We start from the raw sequence: 19,578 nt of genomic DNA on the forward strand, positions 1-19,578 counted from the left end.
AGGGGGGCTCAGGGCCAGATTCACTATAAGGCACTATAGGCACGTGCCTACAAGCGCCTGATGATGGAAAAGCGGCTCACTCCCCTCCTGAGTGACACACCCTCTCTCCTTCCCTGTGCAGATTCCTGAGCAGAGTGTAAATGAGAGGTTACTCACCCTGTTCTCAGCATTCCACTGGTGAGATCTCCCTTCAGTCAGGGGCACCTCTAGCTACCTAATACTAACGGGCACCTGTAGCTACTTAATACACATGGAAGAGGGGGCTGCACATGAAGTGGGAGGGGCTGCTGTACATGGATGTTACACATGGAAGAGGGGTCTGCACATGAAATGGGAGGGGCTGCTGTACATGGATGTTACACATGGAAGAGGGGGCTGCACATGGAATAGGAGGAGGGCTGCAGTACATGGATGATACACATGGAAGAGGGGGCTGCACATGGAATGGTAGGGGCTGCTGTACATGGATGTTACACATAGAAGAGGGGGCTGCACATGGAATATGAGGGGCTGCTGTACATGGATGTTACACATGGAAGAGGGGGCTGCACATGGAATGGGAGGGGGCTGCTGTACATGGATGTTACACATTGAAGAGGGGGCTGCACATGGAATGGGAGGGGCTGCGCTGCTGTACATGGATGTTACACATGGAAGAGGGGGCTGCACATGGGATGGGAGGGGCACTGCTGCACATGGAAGTGGAGCCACAACATACATGGCCTAGGGGCAAAAGAAGTTTAAATCTGGCCTTGATGGCAAGGAATGCCAGATTCGGCCCCCGGCCCTTGAGTTTGACACCTGAGGTCTAGACACACAGCAACAAGCTCTGTGCCTCAGTAGAAACATATTTGCATCAGGAGCGGGGCAATTATAACGTCATGCCTGGAATCCCAGCACATGCCATGCCTGGCAGTATATAATGATGATGGCGCTGGCTTCTGTTATCCCAGCCGAGGGAAGTGGCTGCCAGCGATGAGCGGCGCGTTTGCATGGAAAGAGATATGAAGTGATACGATGTATTTAACCCCTGTCAAGTGGCCTTATGAAAGGATATTGATTTTAATCTTGTAGCGGCAGATAAGAGCCACGGAGATTGTTTTCTAGATGCTGTTACTTCTTAATTAACAGTGTCACAGCGTGCGAGAAATCAATTTCAGCGCTGATTCGACACAGCGATACGCCACACGCCTGCAAAAGCAAATCATAAGCGGCTGCCCCCCCTCCGGGCACCACATTCATTATCGGCAGAGGTAATGCTGCACCTACTCCATGCTTGACTTCAGCAGCTATCGCTGGTGTGGTCTATTTCAGGTGTGTATACTCAGAAAATGATTAAAGGACCACTGTCGCATAAAAAGTAGGCAGTTAAAATCTGACAGAACCGATATGTTTTGGGCCAGTCCATCTCCTCATGGGGCATTCTCAGGTTTTTCTTTGTTTTCAACAGCATTTCCTGAACAGCAGTTGCAAAGTCTAACTGACAAAATAGTGTACAAGTGAGTAGGGAGGCTGGCTGGTACCTTACTATTTTGGAAGTTAAACTGCTGTTCAGGAAATGCTGTTGAAGACAAAGACAACTCTGAGAATCCCCCATGAGGAGATGGACTGGCCTAAAACCTGTCGGTTCTGTCAGATTTTAACTGCCTATTCTTTCGCGATAGTGGTTCTTTAAGGTGAAATGGGGCCCTAGGCATTTTTTGCCCACTGCTGATGGTCACCTGACTTCTTTAATTAGATTTGCTGGGGGTGGCATCCACCAGACCCCTACACTTTCTCCAGGCCCTAGGTAATTGCCTGGGGTTGCCTTGTGGATGATCCAGCTCTGTGTATAGTGCGGCCAAGTGTACTGGGCTCTATATTGTGTGTTTTAATTTTTCCCTTTGCTATGTTATATACAGTGAGAAAGCACAGTTCATATTTAGGGGCGGGGTTTGCCCTTAGTCTGCTATTTCCAATCAGGTCCTCCGGTAATGTGGAGGCTGGTGATTGGCCACCACGCGTGCTGTTCTGTGATTGGTCAGTTTAGAGTGTATTAAAGTGAACCTCCAGACTGGAAATCTACTCAGCTACACTGAAAAGGCTTTGGGCTTGATTCAGTAAACGGTGCTAACCCAGTTAGCACGCCTAAAGACTTTGGGCGTGATAACTAGGGTGCTAACTGGGTCAGCACCGTTTACTAAATTTACATCGGGCGCAAAGTCCCACACTGAAAACTTTGCGTGCCCACAGCGCGGTGTGCGCGAAATGTCGCATCGTGGTGCGACGAAAACGGTGCGTTGATGCGCCTATAAGGTCGCATTGCGTGCGACTTTAACGTCACATGGTGCGACATTAAGGTCACACCCAATGCGACCTTATAGGCGCATCGGGTGCGCTGTTTTCGCGGTGCGCGCGCAAAGTTTTGCGTGCGGGACTGTGCGCGCGATGTGAATTTAGTAAAGGGTGCTAACCCAGTTAGCACCCTAGTTATCACGCCTAAAGTCTTTATATGTAAATTAATCATGCCTAAACTAACTTTAGGCATGATATAGGGCTTTTCACAGGCGTACTAACACTTAGCACTGTTTACTGAATCGAGCCCTTGGTGTTTGTTTAACAGTTTCACAGCATCAGAACTTTGTTTTTCATATCCAAACCTCATTTTAAGCTGCTTAGAAGCTAAGCTCTGTCCCATCAAAGAAAACTGCCCTGGCATTTCTCCCTTGATGCTGTGCAAAGCATGATGGGATTTCTGATGTTGTTGTTCTCATTGCCTAGCAAGTGGGAGGGGTGATCAGGACACAGGACAGTTGGAACTGTGTCTTATCCACCTCCTTTCAACCAAAAAGATGGCTGCCCTCATGAAATCACACACATTTGCTTGTTCTTTTAAAACAGGGTTGGTAGGAGATTATATTACCTATCTATTTTAACTAACATAACTAATGTAACTTAATGACAGTATGTTTGTTTAGGCTGAAGTTCCTCTTTAAAGTGGATCCGAGATAAACTTTTACTCATTGCATAATTGTGTTCCTTTCCTATTGTTTATAGGGCATTCCTCAAGCCAAATATGTTTTTGTTTTAATACTCTAATTCCCTATAAACTAAACAAACCTAGCCCACAGCTTTTCAGAGAGCCTTGGCATTTTCAGACAGTAGCAAGGGCTCATGGGAGCTCAGTCTGGGCAGAAGGAAGGGGAGGTATTACTAGCCAGAGATTTCAGAGGCAGAGGGGAGGAGAGGGGAGGAGGAGGGGGATTCGTTTTTTTCCCCAGACTGAGTGCTGAAGATGCAGCTAAGCTTGCTTGTATGTAATGTTTACAAACAAGGTGCCTGATTCACAAAGCGGTGCTAACAGTTAGCACGCTGGTGAAAAGCCCTTTATCATGCCTAAACTCAGTTTAGGCATGATAAGTTTAGGTGTGATAAGTTTAGGTGTGATAAGTTTAGGCATGATAAGTTTAGGTGTGATAAGTTTAGGCATGATAAGTTTAAGCGCCAACTGCGTTAGCACCGCAGTGCACAGCTGATCAAAAGTTTTACGCTAGCAAAGTCTGGTGCACTTCGTATAAAGTTTAATGGCACTGCTTTGCGTGCGGGACTTTGCAAGCGATCTAAACTTATCTAAACTTAGCATGCCTAAACTTATCACACCTAAACTTATCATGCCTAAACTTATCACACCTAAACTGGCTTTTCACCAGAGTGGTGCAATGGTTATCATGCCTAAAGTCTCTAACTGGGTTAGCACCGCTTTGTGAATCGAGCCCATGGTGTGATAAGTTTAGGCATGATAAGTTTAGGCATGATAAGTTTAGGCGTGATAAGTTTAAGCGCCAACTGGATTAGCACCGCAGTGCACAGCTGATCAAAAGTTTTGCGCTAGCAAAGTCTGGTGCACTTTGCATAAAGTTTAATGGCACTGCTTTGCGTGCGGGACTTTGCAAGCGATCTAAACTTATCTAAACTTATCATGCCTAAACTTATCACACCTAAACTTATCACGCCTAAACTAGCTTTTCACCAGCGTGGTGCAATGGTTATCATTCCTAAAGTCTCTAACTGGGTTAGCACCGCTTTGTGAATCGAGCCCAATGTGGCTGCTGTCATTGTATCACAGGAAGAAATAATCATATTCTATTGAAGCTGTTTGCAGCTAGATTTGCTGTGTAAACTATCTAAACTTTACATAACATATATAGACAAGTTACTTGTTATAGTTAGTTTTTCATCTCGGATCCGCTTTAAGGAAGCTGAGCGAGTAACTCATGTACTGCAGTTTTGTCAACTTAATAATGCTCGAAACAGCAGTCTGTCGTTGTGCTAGTGCTTATATTAACTACATGTGACCAATACACTTTTGGTGGTGCCTGACCTGGATTGGATATCTGACAGTACAGCTCCAGTGGCGTGGAACACTAAAATCTTGGGAACACCTCTCTTGTTTACATGTGTTATCCAGGCCCGGATTTACCTCACAGGAGCCTATAGGCACAGATGTCCAGGCACCTTAGACTCCGCCCTCTATGAACCTACAAACCCCCCACCGAACTGCACCACAAGTGTGCTGGCTGGGCCAGCTGTCGCTTCTCCCTTACTTCCCTTGCCTGTCTTAGGTATCTACAGGTGCCCCTTAGCAGGGGCGTCGCTAGCCCTGTTTTGGGGGGGCACGTGCCCCCAATCTATCCTGGGGTGCCACGGATCTCCGCCCGGCCCCCTCTGGCAGCGGCTCCCTCCAGCCACCGCCGCCGCGTCACTCAGACCTCAGGATCAGGCGGCGAGCCGGCGACCAATCGTGCGGGCGCTAGGACCCAGCGCCCGCACTGATATGCGGAAGTGACATCACTTCCGCATATCGAGCGGGTGCGTCCAGCGCCCGCTCTTACTGGTCGGGTCGCCGCTGATCCTGAGGTCTGCTACAAGGTAAGGGGGGTGGCGGGAGCAGCGACGGCGGCGGGGGGGGGGGGCCTCCCTGGCACTCACTCACTCCCTAAAGGGGCTCCTTGGCACTCACTCACTCCCTAAATGGGCTCCCTGGCACTCACTCACTCCCTAAAGGGGCTCCCTGGCACTCACTCACTCCCTAAAGGGGCTCCCTGGCACTCACTCACTCCCTAAAGGGGCTCCCTGGCACTCACTCACTCCCTAAAGGGGCTCACTCACTCCCTAAAGGGGCTCCCTGGCACTCACTCACTCCCTAAAGGGGCTCCCTGGCACTCACTCACACCCTAAAGGGGCTCCCTGGCACTCACTCACTCCCTAAAGGGGCTCCCTGGCACTCACTCCCTAAAGGGGCTCCCTGGCACTCACTCACTCACTCCCTAAAGCGGCTCCCCTGGCACTCACTCACTCCCTAAAGGGGCTCCCTGGCACTCACTCACTCCCTAAAGGGGCTCTCCCTGGCACTCACTCACTTCCTAAAGGGGCTCCCTGGCACTCACTCCCTAAAGGGGCTCCCCCTGGCACTCACTCACTCCCTAAAGGGGCTCCCCCTGGCACTCACTCACTCCCTAAAGGGGCTCCCTGGCACTCACTCACTCCCTAAAGGGGCTCCCTGGCACTCACTCCATAAAGGGGCTCCCTGGCACTCACTCACTCCCTAAAGGGGCTCCCTGGCACTCACTCACTCCTTAAAGGGGCTCCCTGGCACTCACTCACTCCCTAAAGGGGCTCCCTGGCACTCACTCACTCCCTAAAGGGGCTCCCTGGCACTCACTCACTCCCTAAAGGGGCTCCCCCTGGCACTCACTCACTCCCTAAAGGGGCTCCCTGGCACTCACTCACTCCCTAAAGGGGCTCCCTGGCACTCACTCACTCACTCACTCACTCCCTAAAGGGGCTCCCCCTGGCACTCACTCACTCCCTAAAGGGGCTCCCTGGCACTCACTCACTCCCTAAAGGGGCTCCCCCTGGCACTCACTCACTCCCTAAAGGGGCTCCCTGGCACTCACTCACTCCCTAAAGGGGCTCCCCCTGGCACTCACTGACTCCCTAAAGGGCCTCCCTGTCACTCACTGACTCCCTAAAGGGCCTCCCTGTCCCTCACTCACTCCCTAAAGGCCCTTCCTGTCACTCACTCACTCCCTAAAGGGCCTCCCTGTCACTCACTCATTCACTCCCTAAAGGGCCTCCCTGTCACTCACTCACTTACTCACTAAAGGTCCTCCCTGTCACTCACTCACTCCCTAAAAGGCCTCCCTGTCACTCACTCACTCTCTAAAGGGGCTCCCTGGCACTCACTCACTCCCTAAAGGTCCTCCCTTTCACTCACTCACTCCCTAAAGGGCCTCCCTGGCACTCACTCACTGCCTGAAGGGCCTCCCTGGCACTCACTCACTGCCTGAAGGGCCTCCCTGGCACTCACTCACTGCCTGAAGGGGCTCCCTGGCACTCACTCACTGCCTGAAGGGGCTCCCTGGCTCTCACTCACTGCCTGAAGGGGCTCCCTGGCACTCACTCACTGCCTGAAGGGGCTCCCTGGCACTCACTCACTGCCTGAAGGGGCTCCCTGGCACTCACTCACTGCCTGAAGGGGCTCCCTGGCACTCACTCACTGCCTGAAGGGGCTCCCTGGCACTCACTCACTGCCTGAAGGGGCTCCCTGGCACTCACTCACTGCCTGAAGGTGCTCCCTGGCACTCACTCACTGCCTAAAGGGGCTCCCTGGCACTCACTCACTGCCTAAAGGGGCTCCCTGGCACTCACTCACTGCCTAAAGGGGCTCCCTGGCACTCACTCACTGCCTAAAGGGGCTCCCTGGCACTCACTCACTGCCTAAAGGGGCTCCCTGGCACTTACTCACTACCTGAAGGGGCTCCCTGGCACTCACTCACTACCTAAAGGGGCTCCCTGTCACTCACTACCTAACTGGAGGCGCCTGTCACTCACTAGCTAACCTGGGGGTCCCTGTCACTCACTACCTAACGTGGGGGCTACCATATTAAGGGGGGATTCTGCCTATTTATGTGAAATGCTGTCTATTTATGTGCCTCATGACTGCTGAATTTGTCTTGTTGGGAGCCTTTTGATTTGTTGGGGGCCTCAAGATTGCTGAATTTGTCTTGTTGGGGGCCTCATGATTTGTTGGGGGCCTCATGATTGCTGAATTTCTTGTTGGGGGCCTCATGATTTGTTGGAGGCCTCATGATTGCTGAATTTGTCTTGTTGGGGGCCTCATGATTTGTTGGGGGCCTCATGATTGCTGAATTTGTCTTTTTGGGGGCCTCATGATTTGTTGGGGGCCTCATGATTGCTGAATTTGTCTTGTTGGGGGCCTCATGATTTGTTGGGGGCCTCATGATTGCTGAATTTGTCTTGTTGGGGGCCTCATGATTTGTTGGGGGTCTCATGATTGCTGAATTTGTCTTGTTGGGGGGCACATGATTGCTAACTGCGAGACTATGGGAAAAGCTGAATCCTTATCGTATGAGACAATAGCATTAAACCTACTTTTTTAGCTTTTTAAAACAGAAAATAAAACTGGGAGGTTCTAAAAAATTGAATACATTTTTCAGGAGTAGGATGGATGAAATTGTTTATCTTCACAGTTTATTTTCAACTTGGATTTTCCATAATGTTCATGTATGAGTTAAAACGTTTGTACAGTATTTAGTTTAAATTGCGGTTGCCACTTAGCGATAGATAAGTGACTTTTAGGTTGCAGTTTGGGCACTCGGCCTCCAAAAGGTTCGCCACCACTGTCCTAATCTAATGTCCCACCATTGCTAGGTTCATGTAAATTTGTTTCCACCCGGCCGTTACCACACGTATATTCTGGTCCATGGCCCACCCATTTTTCGGTGCGGCACGATAAGCACGCCGCACAACGTGATCCTCATATTTTTGGCACGCTAGCTGCAGTGTGCTGAATTCTGCTGCCTACAGTATGTACAGTATACGCTGTTCTCTAGTTGCTGCACTGTGTGCTGATTTACCTCCAGTGTGTACAGTGTAAGGTGTTACTCTGTGCCTTTACTGATTGTAAACCAGCTATATTGTATGCTGATCCCTGCTACTTTCAGTATGTACAGTATTAGCTGTAAAGCCTGGTACACACATACAATTTTGATTAGCCAATTTTAGCTCTGTTCATAAAATTCATTGTCTGTTGGCCCACTTACTGCACGGGGGTGGTAAAATTGGGGGTCAGTAATTGACCAATCAAAATTGTATGTGCGTATACATCTTTGATCTATGCCTATACTGATTGTAAATTATCCAAATAAAGAACAGGGGGCTCCATCCAATATTTCGATGGGCAGGCCCGTTATCTGTAGCTTACACCGCTGCTAAGTTCATGTACATTTGGCCCCACCCATGGCCACGCCCACTCACCACATGACCACGCCCATTTTTGCCACTGCGCGCGCCGCATATAACTCCCCGCCTGGTGCCCACAGGTGCCCCCGATCTCCAAGGACCCTAGAAACGCCCCTGCCCCTTAGTATTAGGTATCCAGAAGTACCCTCAATGTTAAGTAGCTAGTGCTGCCCCCAAGTATTAGGTAGCTAGAGGAACCTCAGTATTAAGTAGCTAGACGTGCCCCTGGCCCTGACTGATGGGAGATCTTGTCAGTGGAATGCCAAGAGCAGGGTGAGTAACCTCTCATTTACCCTCTGCTCAGGACCCAGCATAGGAAAGGAGGGAGGGAGGTACTCGGGGAGAGGAGGGAGCCGCCTTTCCATCACCAGGCGCCTGTAGGCACGTGCCTACAGTGCCTTATGGGAAATCCGGCCCTGGTGCTGTCCCACCCTCCATTTTTGTTGTTTACACCTACTTGATGTACGTATTGGCGTTGCCCTCTGGGAAGACGTACGGGTGCTTCTTGCGAAAGACGTGGCCTACGCGGCTGCACGGCATGATCTCCAGGCTGCCTCCGCACATCCACACCCGGAACGAGATCTCTGGAAAATATTAAGGGACTCTATGAAGTCTCACTGCATTGGCCATGAAACAGCAATAACAGTTGTGAATGGGGTCTTTTGTAAAAAGTTTTATTCTTTATACATTATCAGCTTTAAAAGCGCTCTGAGTGGTTCCAGATACATTAGGAAGTATGGTATTTAAAGAGGAACTTTAACCAAGGATTCAACTTCATTCCAATCAGCAGCTGATACCTCCTTTCCCATGAGAAATCTTTTCCTTTTCTCAAATAGATCATCAGGAGTATCTGTATGGCCAATATTGTGGTGAAACCCCTCCCACAGTGTGATGTCATGACCAAGGTCCTGACAGTATGCTGTCTGTGAACCTCGTTGTATTGTGGGAAATTTCCAACTGCCAAGCAAGCAATAGCTCCCTCTGTACCGAGAATCAGTAACAAACATTCCAGACAGGACATGTCACCACCAGTGATACATTTCACAATGTAAATCAGGTAGAGGAAAGATTTTAAAATGGTCAAATACTGACTAAATAATTGTAAAAAAATAAGCAATTTTAGTTATTGCGCTATTTTCACTACAGTTCCCATTTTAACTTTAGTCACGTCTCATTCCTATTAGACGAGTCTGAAAAAAAATGTTATATATATCAGATCCAGTGTCGCGAAGATTAAACAGGTTGTGTGACATGTAACAATCCCTGCTAACCGAAATTCGCTGGAGCGCGTCCCCTCCCGACCGACCTTATCTGGAGTCCTAGGAAGAGCCCCTCCCCCCTCTTCCGCTGATACATTGTAGTAAATTCCTTTGAAGTCGGAGGGAGAGAATTTTCTATTAATGAAAACATGTTTCTGGTGAGCTGGTGGCGTACAAGACCGCGGCCGCCGTATAACGCGAGCGATTTGTAAGGAGAAGCCGGATGGAAGGAGCAGATAGCGAATACGGCTTTATTCCCTCCCCGTGTGAGATGGGCTAATGCGGAGCATGTAATCTGAGGAATCTCTGCCAGCGATGCTAACAACCTCGTCTTTCGCAAGCAGTGCTTGTCTGTCGCTTTCCCGGCATTGCCAGACTCACGCCGGACTACTCACGCTGCGCAGACGGGCTCGTTAGCGGCAGTACTGTATGGGGTTAAAGTGAACCTCCAGACTAAAAATCTACTCAGCAGCACTAAAAAGGTTTGGTATTTCTATAACAGTTTCACAACATCAGAACTTTTGTTTTTCATACCCAAGCCTGACTTTTAGCTGCACCCATCAAAGAAAATTGCCCGGGCATTTTTCCCCTGATGCTGTGCAAAGCATGATGGGATTTGTGGCGTTGTTGTTCTCGTTGCCTAGCAACTGGGAGGGGTGATCAGGACTCAGGACAGTTGGAACTGTGTCTCATGCTTCCTGTCACCTCCTTTCAACCAAAAAGATGGCTGCCCTCATGAAATCACAAACCTTTGCCTGTGCTTTTAAAACAGGGTGGGTAAGAGATTATATTACCTATCTATATATATAATAGAGTAATGCTTCATACACACTTGAGATAACAGTCTTTGGAAAATGAAAGATCACAGACCAATTTACCCCATTCCATGCAGTATGAGAGCCATACTCTACACAGTCTATTCTATGGAGCTGCACTCCCCATCAGATAAAATCTTTGCAAAATGCTGCACACAAAGATGCCCGTACACACTCAAAAGATCATTATCTGCAAAATATCTGTTCCTGCAAAAGATTCATTCCTGCAAAATGCATTCATAGTCTATGGGATCTGCAGATCATCATACACACTTGGTTTAACAGACTTCATCTGCATATCTGGCAATCATCTGCAGATCTGAAAATCCACCCTGTTGAATCTGATCTGCAGATGATTGTCTGTTAAACCAAGTGTGTATGATGATCTGCAGATCTCATAGACTATAATGCATTTTGCATGGAATGGATCTTTTGCAGGAACAGATCTTTTGCAGATAATGATCTTTTGAGTGTGTACGGGCATCTGTGTGTGCAGCATCCTGCAAAGATTTTATTTGTTGGGGAGTGCAGCTCCATAGACTAGACTGTGTAGAGTATGGCTCTCATACTACATGGAAGGGGGTAAAATTGGTCTGTGATCTTTCATTTTCCAAAGACTTTTATCTCAAGTGTGTATGATGCATAAGTGCCTCAACCTTCGAGCAAGAAGAAGAAGTACTTTGCATGAGAAAATGTATGCGTGCTCAATCACCAAGTTTTAGGCTTCTTTTCCACGGACTGTTGAGCTGTGTGCTCAGCAAGCAGTTACCAGGCAGCAGCAAGCAGTTACCAGGCAGCAGCAAGCAGTTACCAGGCAGCAGCAAGCAGTTACCAGGCAGCAGTGAGCAGATACCAGGCAGCAACAAGCAGTTTCCAGGCAGCAGCAAGCTGTTACCAGGCAGAAGTGAGCAGTTGTAAGAGTTTGAGAGGCATGTTACTGCCTATCAACTGTCCGTGGAAAAGAGGCCTACCCTAGCAAGTCTGGCTTTGCAAATCTGCCCTAATTGGCTATTCATGAAGCAATGCTCATGCAAATATGCATTTGCTTTTGCATGCCAAACTATGCAGGGTCAAAAAACCAATACTGCAAAGCGGTCGCCCTGCTACATGCCAGTGATGAGCGAAAATGCAAAAACTTGTTTCGATAAATTTTTACCGAATTTTCGCCTAATTTCGTTTTGACAGGCAAATTTTCCATCTAATTTTTTCACGTTAATTTTCGCCTAAGGCCAGTCATTTTCGCATTACTTGCGTATGATTGCGGACATTTTCCACATAAGGGCATTAGCGCCCGCATTCAGAGAAGTTTCTTGCGCATTATTGCGGGCATTTTTCCGTATAAACGTCCGCATAGATTGAATTTCCATGCGGATTATTGTGGACATTTTTCCGCATAAGTGCATAAGCATCTGCATACAATGAATTTTCGATGCTGGTCGAAAACGCAAATATTTCTGAAGATTTTCGTGAAAATTCGCCAAAAAACGAAAACGGGATTTTCGAGGCGAAAATTCGCAAGCAACACTGCTACATGCTACATTAGCACTATCCAGGAGCGCCACGGGGAGGATTCCCAATGCCCCCCTTTTATACAACCGGGGGGACCACAGGGTCCCAGGCTCTCTCATTGCCTGGGAACCACAGCGACACCCTGGAGGGGGAGGCGCAGGCGACCCCCCCCCCCCCCAAGGCTCTCCCCGACGTTGACGTGAGCCAACGTCGGGGAGAGCCGTCCACATCCACCTCCCAATATTAAAAACAGGCACTTACCTTAACGTCCATTGCGTTCTGCTACATGCGCATTAACTTGGGGGCACCACATGAGAAATGAGTGAAGCATGGGTCACCCCGAGCTTTAGAGCTCAGGGCTGGCTCACATACAGCACTCCAGAGGGGGGGGGGGAGGACAGGTGCAGACAACTCACTCCAGGGCTCACACCACCGGAGCAAGCCATCCACCACCTGCCTCCAAAGGATACAAACTGCAAAAAATGCTTTCCATGAGAAAATTAATGCGCATGTAGCAAAAGGCAATGGACGTTAAGGTAAGTGCCTGTTTTTAATATTGGGAGGTGGGTGCAGACGACTCTCCCTGGCGCTGGCCACGCTTGGGGGGGGTCGCCTGCGGCACCTAGCCTCCCCCTTCGGGGTGCCGCTGTGGTTCCCGCGGTCCCTCCGGTTGTATAAAAAGGGGGCATTGGGAATCCTCCCTGTGGCGCTCCTGGATAGTGCTAATGTAGCATGTAGCAGTGTTGCTTGCGAATTTTCGCCTAAGTCATTTTCGCATCGAAAATCCTGTTTTCGTTTTTTGGCGAATTTTCACGAAAATCTTCAGAAATATTTGTGTTTTCGACCAGCATCGAAAATTCATTGTATGCGGATGCTTATGCCCTTATGCGGAAAAATGTCCACAATAATCCGCATGGAAATATAGACTATGAATGTATTTTGTAGGTACTGATCTTTTGCAGGAACGGATCTTTTGCAGATAATGATCTTTTGAATGTGTACAGCAACTTTGTGTGCAGCATCTTGCAAATATTTCTATCTAATGGGGAGTGCAGCTCAATAGAATAGACTGTGTAGGTGTGGCTCTGATACTACATGGAAGGGGGTAAAATTGGTCTGTGATCTTTCATTTTTCCAAAGACTTTTATCTGATGTGTGTACCCACCTTTATTCTTCTTGCTTCAAGGTTGAGGCACGTACTCTATTAGATAGATAGAAGATGCGGCGTATGCTACGACGCGGGACGGCTAGTCTATTTTAATTAACATAACTAATGTAACTTAATGACAGTATGTTTGTTTAGGTTGGAGTTCCTCTTTAAGCAGAAGAGTGGGAACAAGAGGAAAAAAATGGAGGTGGTAAAATTGGCCAGTCATTGGCCAATCATAAGTGAAAGGTTGTACCAGGTTTTAAAGAGAAATCGTAACCAAGAATTGAACTTCATTTCAATCAGTAGCTGATACCCCCTTTCCCATAAGAAATCTTTTTCTTTCTCAAACGGATCATCAAGGGGCTGATGGCTGATATTTTGTTGAAACCCCTCCCACAGTGTGATGTCAGGACTATGGTTCTGACATCACACTGTGGGAGCCTTGTTGCATTGTGGGAAATAACAGCTGTTTCCAACTGCCAACAAAGCAAGCATCATCTCCTTCCACTGACATCACCTGCCAGCAGTAAAAATGTCAGAATGTGATCAATGTCAGAATGTAAATCAGGGAGAGGAAATATTTTACAATGGGCAAACACTGACTAAATCATTTACACATAATTATTGTGAAAATGAAGCACTTTTTTTTATTACATTATTTTTACTGGAGTACTTCCAAAACAGCTGATCTTGTGAACTGTTCTCAGTGTGCTGTAGTGGTTAGTACCCCAAAAATGGTTAAAGGAAAGGACGGTCATGAACTGGTAAAGGGTGCCCAGTGAAGAAAAACTGTAGCTCATAATTTCTGAAAAATTCAAAGGGTATCTAAAAAATGTAGGAGGTGGCTACATGCGGGGATCTTCAGTGTCCCTATAAACAGTTTCACCGGCCTTCCCTTCAACTTGCTGCTATAACCCACCATATAAAGCTCCAGCTGTACCCAACTGGAGCAAGGGCGTATGCTCTGTGCACTCTATGCGCCCGCTTTGTACCCGTATGGCTATGCCCTGCAGTCTCTCTAGACGAGGTTCGAAAGCATTCATAGGCTAGGAGCACACTAAGCTGAATGGTTGGGGTTGCGGGAAACGCTGGCGTTTTTGTCCATAATAAAAGTGTATGGGCAACATGAAAAAAAAACCTGCATATATGTGCGTTTTACAATGTGCGCTTTTCAAAAAGCACAACTTGCTGTATATTTCTCAAAAATGCATGTAAACCGCCCATAATGTATTTCAATAGAGGCATGGAGGACTACATTTTTACATGCATTTTTTAATTAAATAAATATAATATTGTATTTTACACCATTAAAAAAGGGACAATCTTAAAAAAAAAACAACACAAAATGCAAATGCACCCAAAACTCATTAAAAAAAAAATGCAAAATGCAAACGCATATAAAAACACATCAAAAAATTAAAAAACACAATGCAGGAAACTCATGGTGTTCTGCACGGCCTCGTGTGTTCATAGCCATAACCACACATGCCTGGGACACTCTCAGGGCTAGGCTTCTGCACACAGCCGTGAGGGAGCATGCATGAAGAGGGGTGTGGTCAAAGCATGCATCCTTTAGCAGTGAATGAAGGGCAAAGCTCCAACATGGATGGGAGGGTGGCGAAGAAGATCACTAGATTAAACTACTCAAGCTGGAGACAATTTTCTTTAAAGGACAAATGAGGTGAGAGGGATATGGAGGCTACCATATTTATTTCCTTTTGAGCAATACCAATTTCCTGGCTGTCCTGCTGATCCTCTGCCTCTAATACTATTAGCCATAGAACCTGAACAGGTATTGACATTATTGTCAGATCTGACAGTATTAGTCGCATGCTTGTTTCTGGTGTAATTCAGGCGCTACTGCAGCCAAATAGATCAGCAGGGCTACCAGGCAACTGGTTTTGTTTAATTTAACCCGCCTGGCGGTTTATTAAAATCCACCAGGGGGCAGTAAAGCTGTTTTTTTTTTTTTTTTTTTTTCATGTAGCGAGACAAGGTCTCCCCCCAGCCCCTCCGATCGCCTCCGGCGGGCGGGATGACGTCACCGACGTCGTGACGTCAAAGGGGACTCCGATCCACCCCACAGCGCTGCCTGGCACTGATTGGCTAGGCAGCGCACGGGGTCTGGGGGGCGGCTGCGTCGCGACGGATAGCGGCGGATCGGCAGGTAGCGGCAGCGATCGGATTGCACACGCAGCTAGCAAAGTGCTACCTACATATAGCAAAAAAAAAAAAAAAAAATTATGCAAATCGGCCCAGCGGGCTTACCGCCAGGAAGGTTAAAGGGAACCTTAACTGAAGGGATATGGATGTTTCCTTTTAAACAATACCATGTATGCCCAGCCATGGGGGGAGAGGCAGCCGCCATGCTGGAGGAGTATAGTAGGCAGGACGGGGGAGTCAGTGGTCAGCGGGGAGAGGGGACGTTACCCCTCTCCCTCACCTGGGTCCCCCGTCCCCGCTTCCCCTCCAGCTAGTTTCCGCAAAACGTTTTAAAATGTACAGCGAGCGGGGAGCTTACCTTCTCTCCACTTCCTCCGCTCGCTGCATTACTGCCTGAATAGAGGAAGTAGGAGGAGAAGGTAAACTCCCCGCTCTCTGCCGCTATACATTGTAACAAGTTTTGGGAAACTAGCTGAATGGGTGGCGGGGACGGGGGACCCAGGTCGGGGGGTTGGAGTCCCCGCTGACCGCTGCCACCCCGTCCTGCCTGCTATACCCCTCCAGCATGGTGCCCCCCTCCCCACCCACAGGCTGTGACACAGATTTTCTGTGTCCAAAGATGCCTGTGTAGAGGGGGATCAGTTTTTCCACTGCCTTCCACTACCCCTCCGTGTATGTGGGACCAATTACGGTCCGAGAAAATACAGCAAATCCAGACCATCCGTTCAGGTTTTTAAAACAGATCCCCCTGAACGTAGACTGATCCGTTTTTGTTTTTTTTTTGAGTGAAGGCGCTTCTATTTTAACATTATGGTATCCGTGGCTCCGTTTTTGGGCTAAAAAACGGAGCTACGGATACGTTAACGTACCAAGGGCTTGATTCACTAAACCGTGATAACTCAAATATCACACCTTATCAAAGATCACACCTTATGAAAAGATATCTCACCTTATCAAAGATAGCACACCTTATCAAAGCTAACATGCCTTATCAGAGTAGCGTAGCATAGCGAGCGCTACAAACTGCCCTGAGCCCCTGCGGGTTCGTAGCGCTCGCTATGCCACTCTGATAAGGCTTGTTTACTTTGAAAAGGTGTGATATCTTTGATAAGGTGTGATATCTTTTCATAAGGTGTGATATTTGAGTTATCACGGTTTAGTGAATCAAGCCCCAAGTGTGAACATTCTGTCACAGGAAATAAGGATGAGTGATAGGAGTATAAAGGAAACAGATTAAAAAAGTATAAAGAAGAGAGTCTTTCTTCTGTGAATGAAGTCTTCTCCCAGTGAGGTTCCCCAGGTGCCCACAATTCATGGGAAGCTATAGATTTCGAAATGCCAACCGTGGGGGAAGAATAGAAGATCCTACAATCAACAACAAAAGACTGAGAAGCACCACTCGCATCAGAAGACTTCAATCAAGCCACGAAGGTGCTCAAGCATGTAGAGAAAATGTAAGGAAGAGGTTATGCAGACATCATGGACTAAAGACTTCAGAAGAAGTTGAGCAACAACAGAAGATCAGAAGTGTGGGAGGAGCTAATAAACTTGTGTGGTAATCCAGAGGCTTCCCCTGTGCCCGTCCACCGAACCAGAGCTGGGACTCCCCAAAACCTCTTCCTCCAGCGCTTGTTGAGAGGAGCGCAGGCTGTGCTCCTGTCCGTGAAAGAGCGTTGTGGCGCTACGCAGGCGTCTTGGACTTGCTTACTGTAGCCAAGCTCCTACACTGACAAGAGCACAGCCGCAAACTCCTAGATAGTTCCATCGCTGGATCACTGGTTTACTTTAAATGATTTCTATGTTTTTGAGATGTGGGAGGAGACAGGAGTACCCGGAGGAAACCCCCTAAAACAGAGGAAAAACATACCAGTTCCATGCAGAGAGTGCCCTATCTGCGATTCGAAGCGAGGGGAAGGGACCACACCCACCACTGCAAAAACATTGAGTGATGGTACCACGATAGACCGCGTTCAACAATGTTCTTACATCTTAAAGAGGAACTGTAACCCAGGATTGAACTTTATCCCAATCAGTAGCTGATACCCCCTTTCCCACCAGAAATCTTTACCCTTTTCTGTAACAGATCATCAGGGGGGTCTGTATGGCTGATATTGTGGTGAAACCCCTCCCACAGTGTGATGTCAGGACCTAGGTCCTGACAGTTTCCTGTTTTTGAATCTTATTGCATTGTGGGAAATAACAGCTGTTTCCAACTGCCAAGCAACCAGTGTCTCCCTCTGCGCATATGTGTATGTATAAAAAAAACAGTCTTTCAGCCTATCGCATGGTTAGAGGGCGTGGTTATAAATAATAGCAATTGGTGCGGTCTAGTTTTTTTTACAAGTCTGCCAGTAGTAAAGATGATGATGTGCAGGCTCATTGCAGATCAATATGAACAAATTACATGTTTTATATCAGTCATTTTCTGATCTCTCTTATTTTTTAATTTCTCACTTTGCAATATATTAATTTATTTTTTTTCCCTTTTTGCTAAAGTTCCCCTTTAAAGAAAAAAAGTTACAGTTTCAACTCCACGTCGAGGTGATTCGATTGTTTCTGGAGATGTATAAATAGCTGAGGCTAGATTGCTGCCTCGAGTGGTGACAAACAAAGTAAGGAATGCTGCGAAGTTTGAATATTTCCATAAGTGTCATTGTGTAGGAGGAGTGGAGCACTTTCGCTCTCCGCGCCGGTGCTCTTCTGCGAAGAAAAATGGAAAACAAAAGTGGGGAGAAAAAAATGCGCTCGTATTCCCGCCAGAGGCCTGAAATTCAATCAGAATATTGACTGTGTGGAGGTCTAGCTCCAGATAACACATACATAATAGCTTTCTGCATCCCAGAGGAGGACACATTCACTTGATGAGTCAATAAATTCCGCGGGAAAAAAAAATATATACAGGAGGTGAAAACTGATTAGGCGGATTGAGATTTTCATATATTCTGCCTGTCCCATAAACCAATTTGTCACTCTCAATATGTCTGCTGCCGGTGACGGGGACACTGGCCTGTTTTCATTAGTCAGGGAGCCTGGCATCATGGCGGGAAGATGGGGATAGATCTGCAACCTGCGAGACATGGTTTATTTACCAACTTCTAAATAAAAAGCGTTTCGACCTATCACCCGCCGCGATATATGGTCCCGTCGGCTGCCGGTGACAGGTACGCGGCTGGAATAGCGATGATGCTGCGTTGGTGGCTTTTCCATATCAAAAAAGGTATTTTCTATTCTCTGAAGCTCAGGCTGCTTTTACACTTGTGGCAGCCACGGGATCACCGCACTAATCAGTATTTTAAAGTACACCTGCAACAAAAAAAAACAGCCCCTCGGGAGGGGCAAGCCTCTGGATCCTAATAGGGCTTCCCCCTCCCTTTTGAGCCTCAGGGATCCAGCGCTGACTGAAAATTCCCCCCAGAAGCGCTGTGCAGGCGCAGCAGCTGCAGCAGTATTTACCTTCCTGGCTCCAGCGCAGTAGAAGCTTTCCAGGTTCACTCTACTGCACAGGCGCGAGTCATCTGCACTGGCGCAGTAGAGTGGACCCGATGGGGTTTGGCTATTTCCACCGAAGCCCGATCAGAAAGCTTCTAGTGCTTACATGTTAACCACTGAGGACCGCAGTGTTAAATCCCCCTAAACACCAGGCAATTTTATATTAAATTGGCTACTGTAGCTTTAAGGCTAAGCTGCAGGGCCACACGACACAGCACATAAGTGGTGATCCCCCCCCTTTTCTCCCCACCAACAGAGCTCTCTGTTGGTGTGGTCTGATTGCCCCCCCCCCCCCCCAGATGTTTGTTTGTTTATTTATTTTTGTTTATTTTTATGTTTTTTAATACATTGTTTTTGTTATTTTACTACTGTAATTCCCCCCTCCCTCCCCCCGCCAGCCAATCCCCGTGATCAGCTGTCATAGGCTTCAGCCTATGACAGACGATCACCTCTGTGCCTGTAGATCGCGTTTCGCCGTCTAATAGTCTCCCGAGCGGCGATCGCCACTCGGAGACTGAAGACGGAGCTCCGCTCCGCCCACCAAGCAGGAGATGCGCGCGCAACCTGCGAGCCATCTCCTGCAAAACAGAGCCCCAGGACTTTACGCCGATCAGTGTTAGGTGGTGCTGGGGCTGTCGCTGTGGTCACGCCCATAAGTGTCACCTAGATACATTAATGACATGGGATCTTGGAAGGATTGTGAGGTATTTATGGCAAATAGATAACACTCTTTGTTTACTTAACCCCTACATAGACTCAGACTGACATGAAGAGCTTTTTTACAGACCCTATCCCGTTCACTGTATGCTGCTGGAGCCTGGAAACAATTAACGGTATGTTATTGAGCAGGGGGGCAAGTGCCCCAGCTGGTCCCAGTGTAGTGCCGCCA

General features: G+C 47.9%; 1 protein-coding gene across 2 annotated transcripts in view; it reads right to left on the reverse strand.

Annotated features, from left to right (window-relative positions):
- GALNT14 (polypeptide N-acetylgalactosaminyltransferase 14) overlaps positions 1-19,578 on the reverse strand; it is a 518,272-nt gene that overhangs the window by 44,065 nt on the left and 454,629 nt on the right. For both annotated transcript variants that reach the window (XM_068232789.1, XM_068232790.1), the window contains one exon: positions 8,762-8,888. In XM_068232789.1, coding sequence (XP_068088890.1) covers positions 8,762-8,888 — 127 coding nt within the window. The remainder of the gene's footprint in view (positions 1-8,761; positions 8,889-19,578) is intronic.

This window comes from Hyperolius riggenbachi, chromosome 4, assembly GCF_040937935.1.
Source record: "Hyperolius riggenbachi isolate aHypRig1 chromosome 4, aHypRig1.pri, whole genome shotgun sequence".
Taxonomy (NCBI): Eukaryota; Metazoa; Chordata; class Amphibia; order Anura; family Hyperoliidae; genus Hyperolius; species Hyperolius riggenbachi.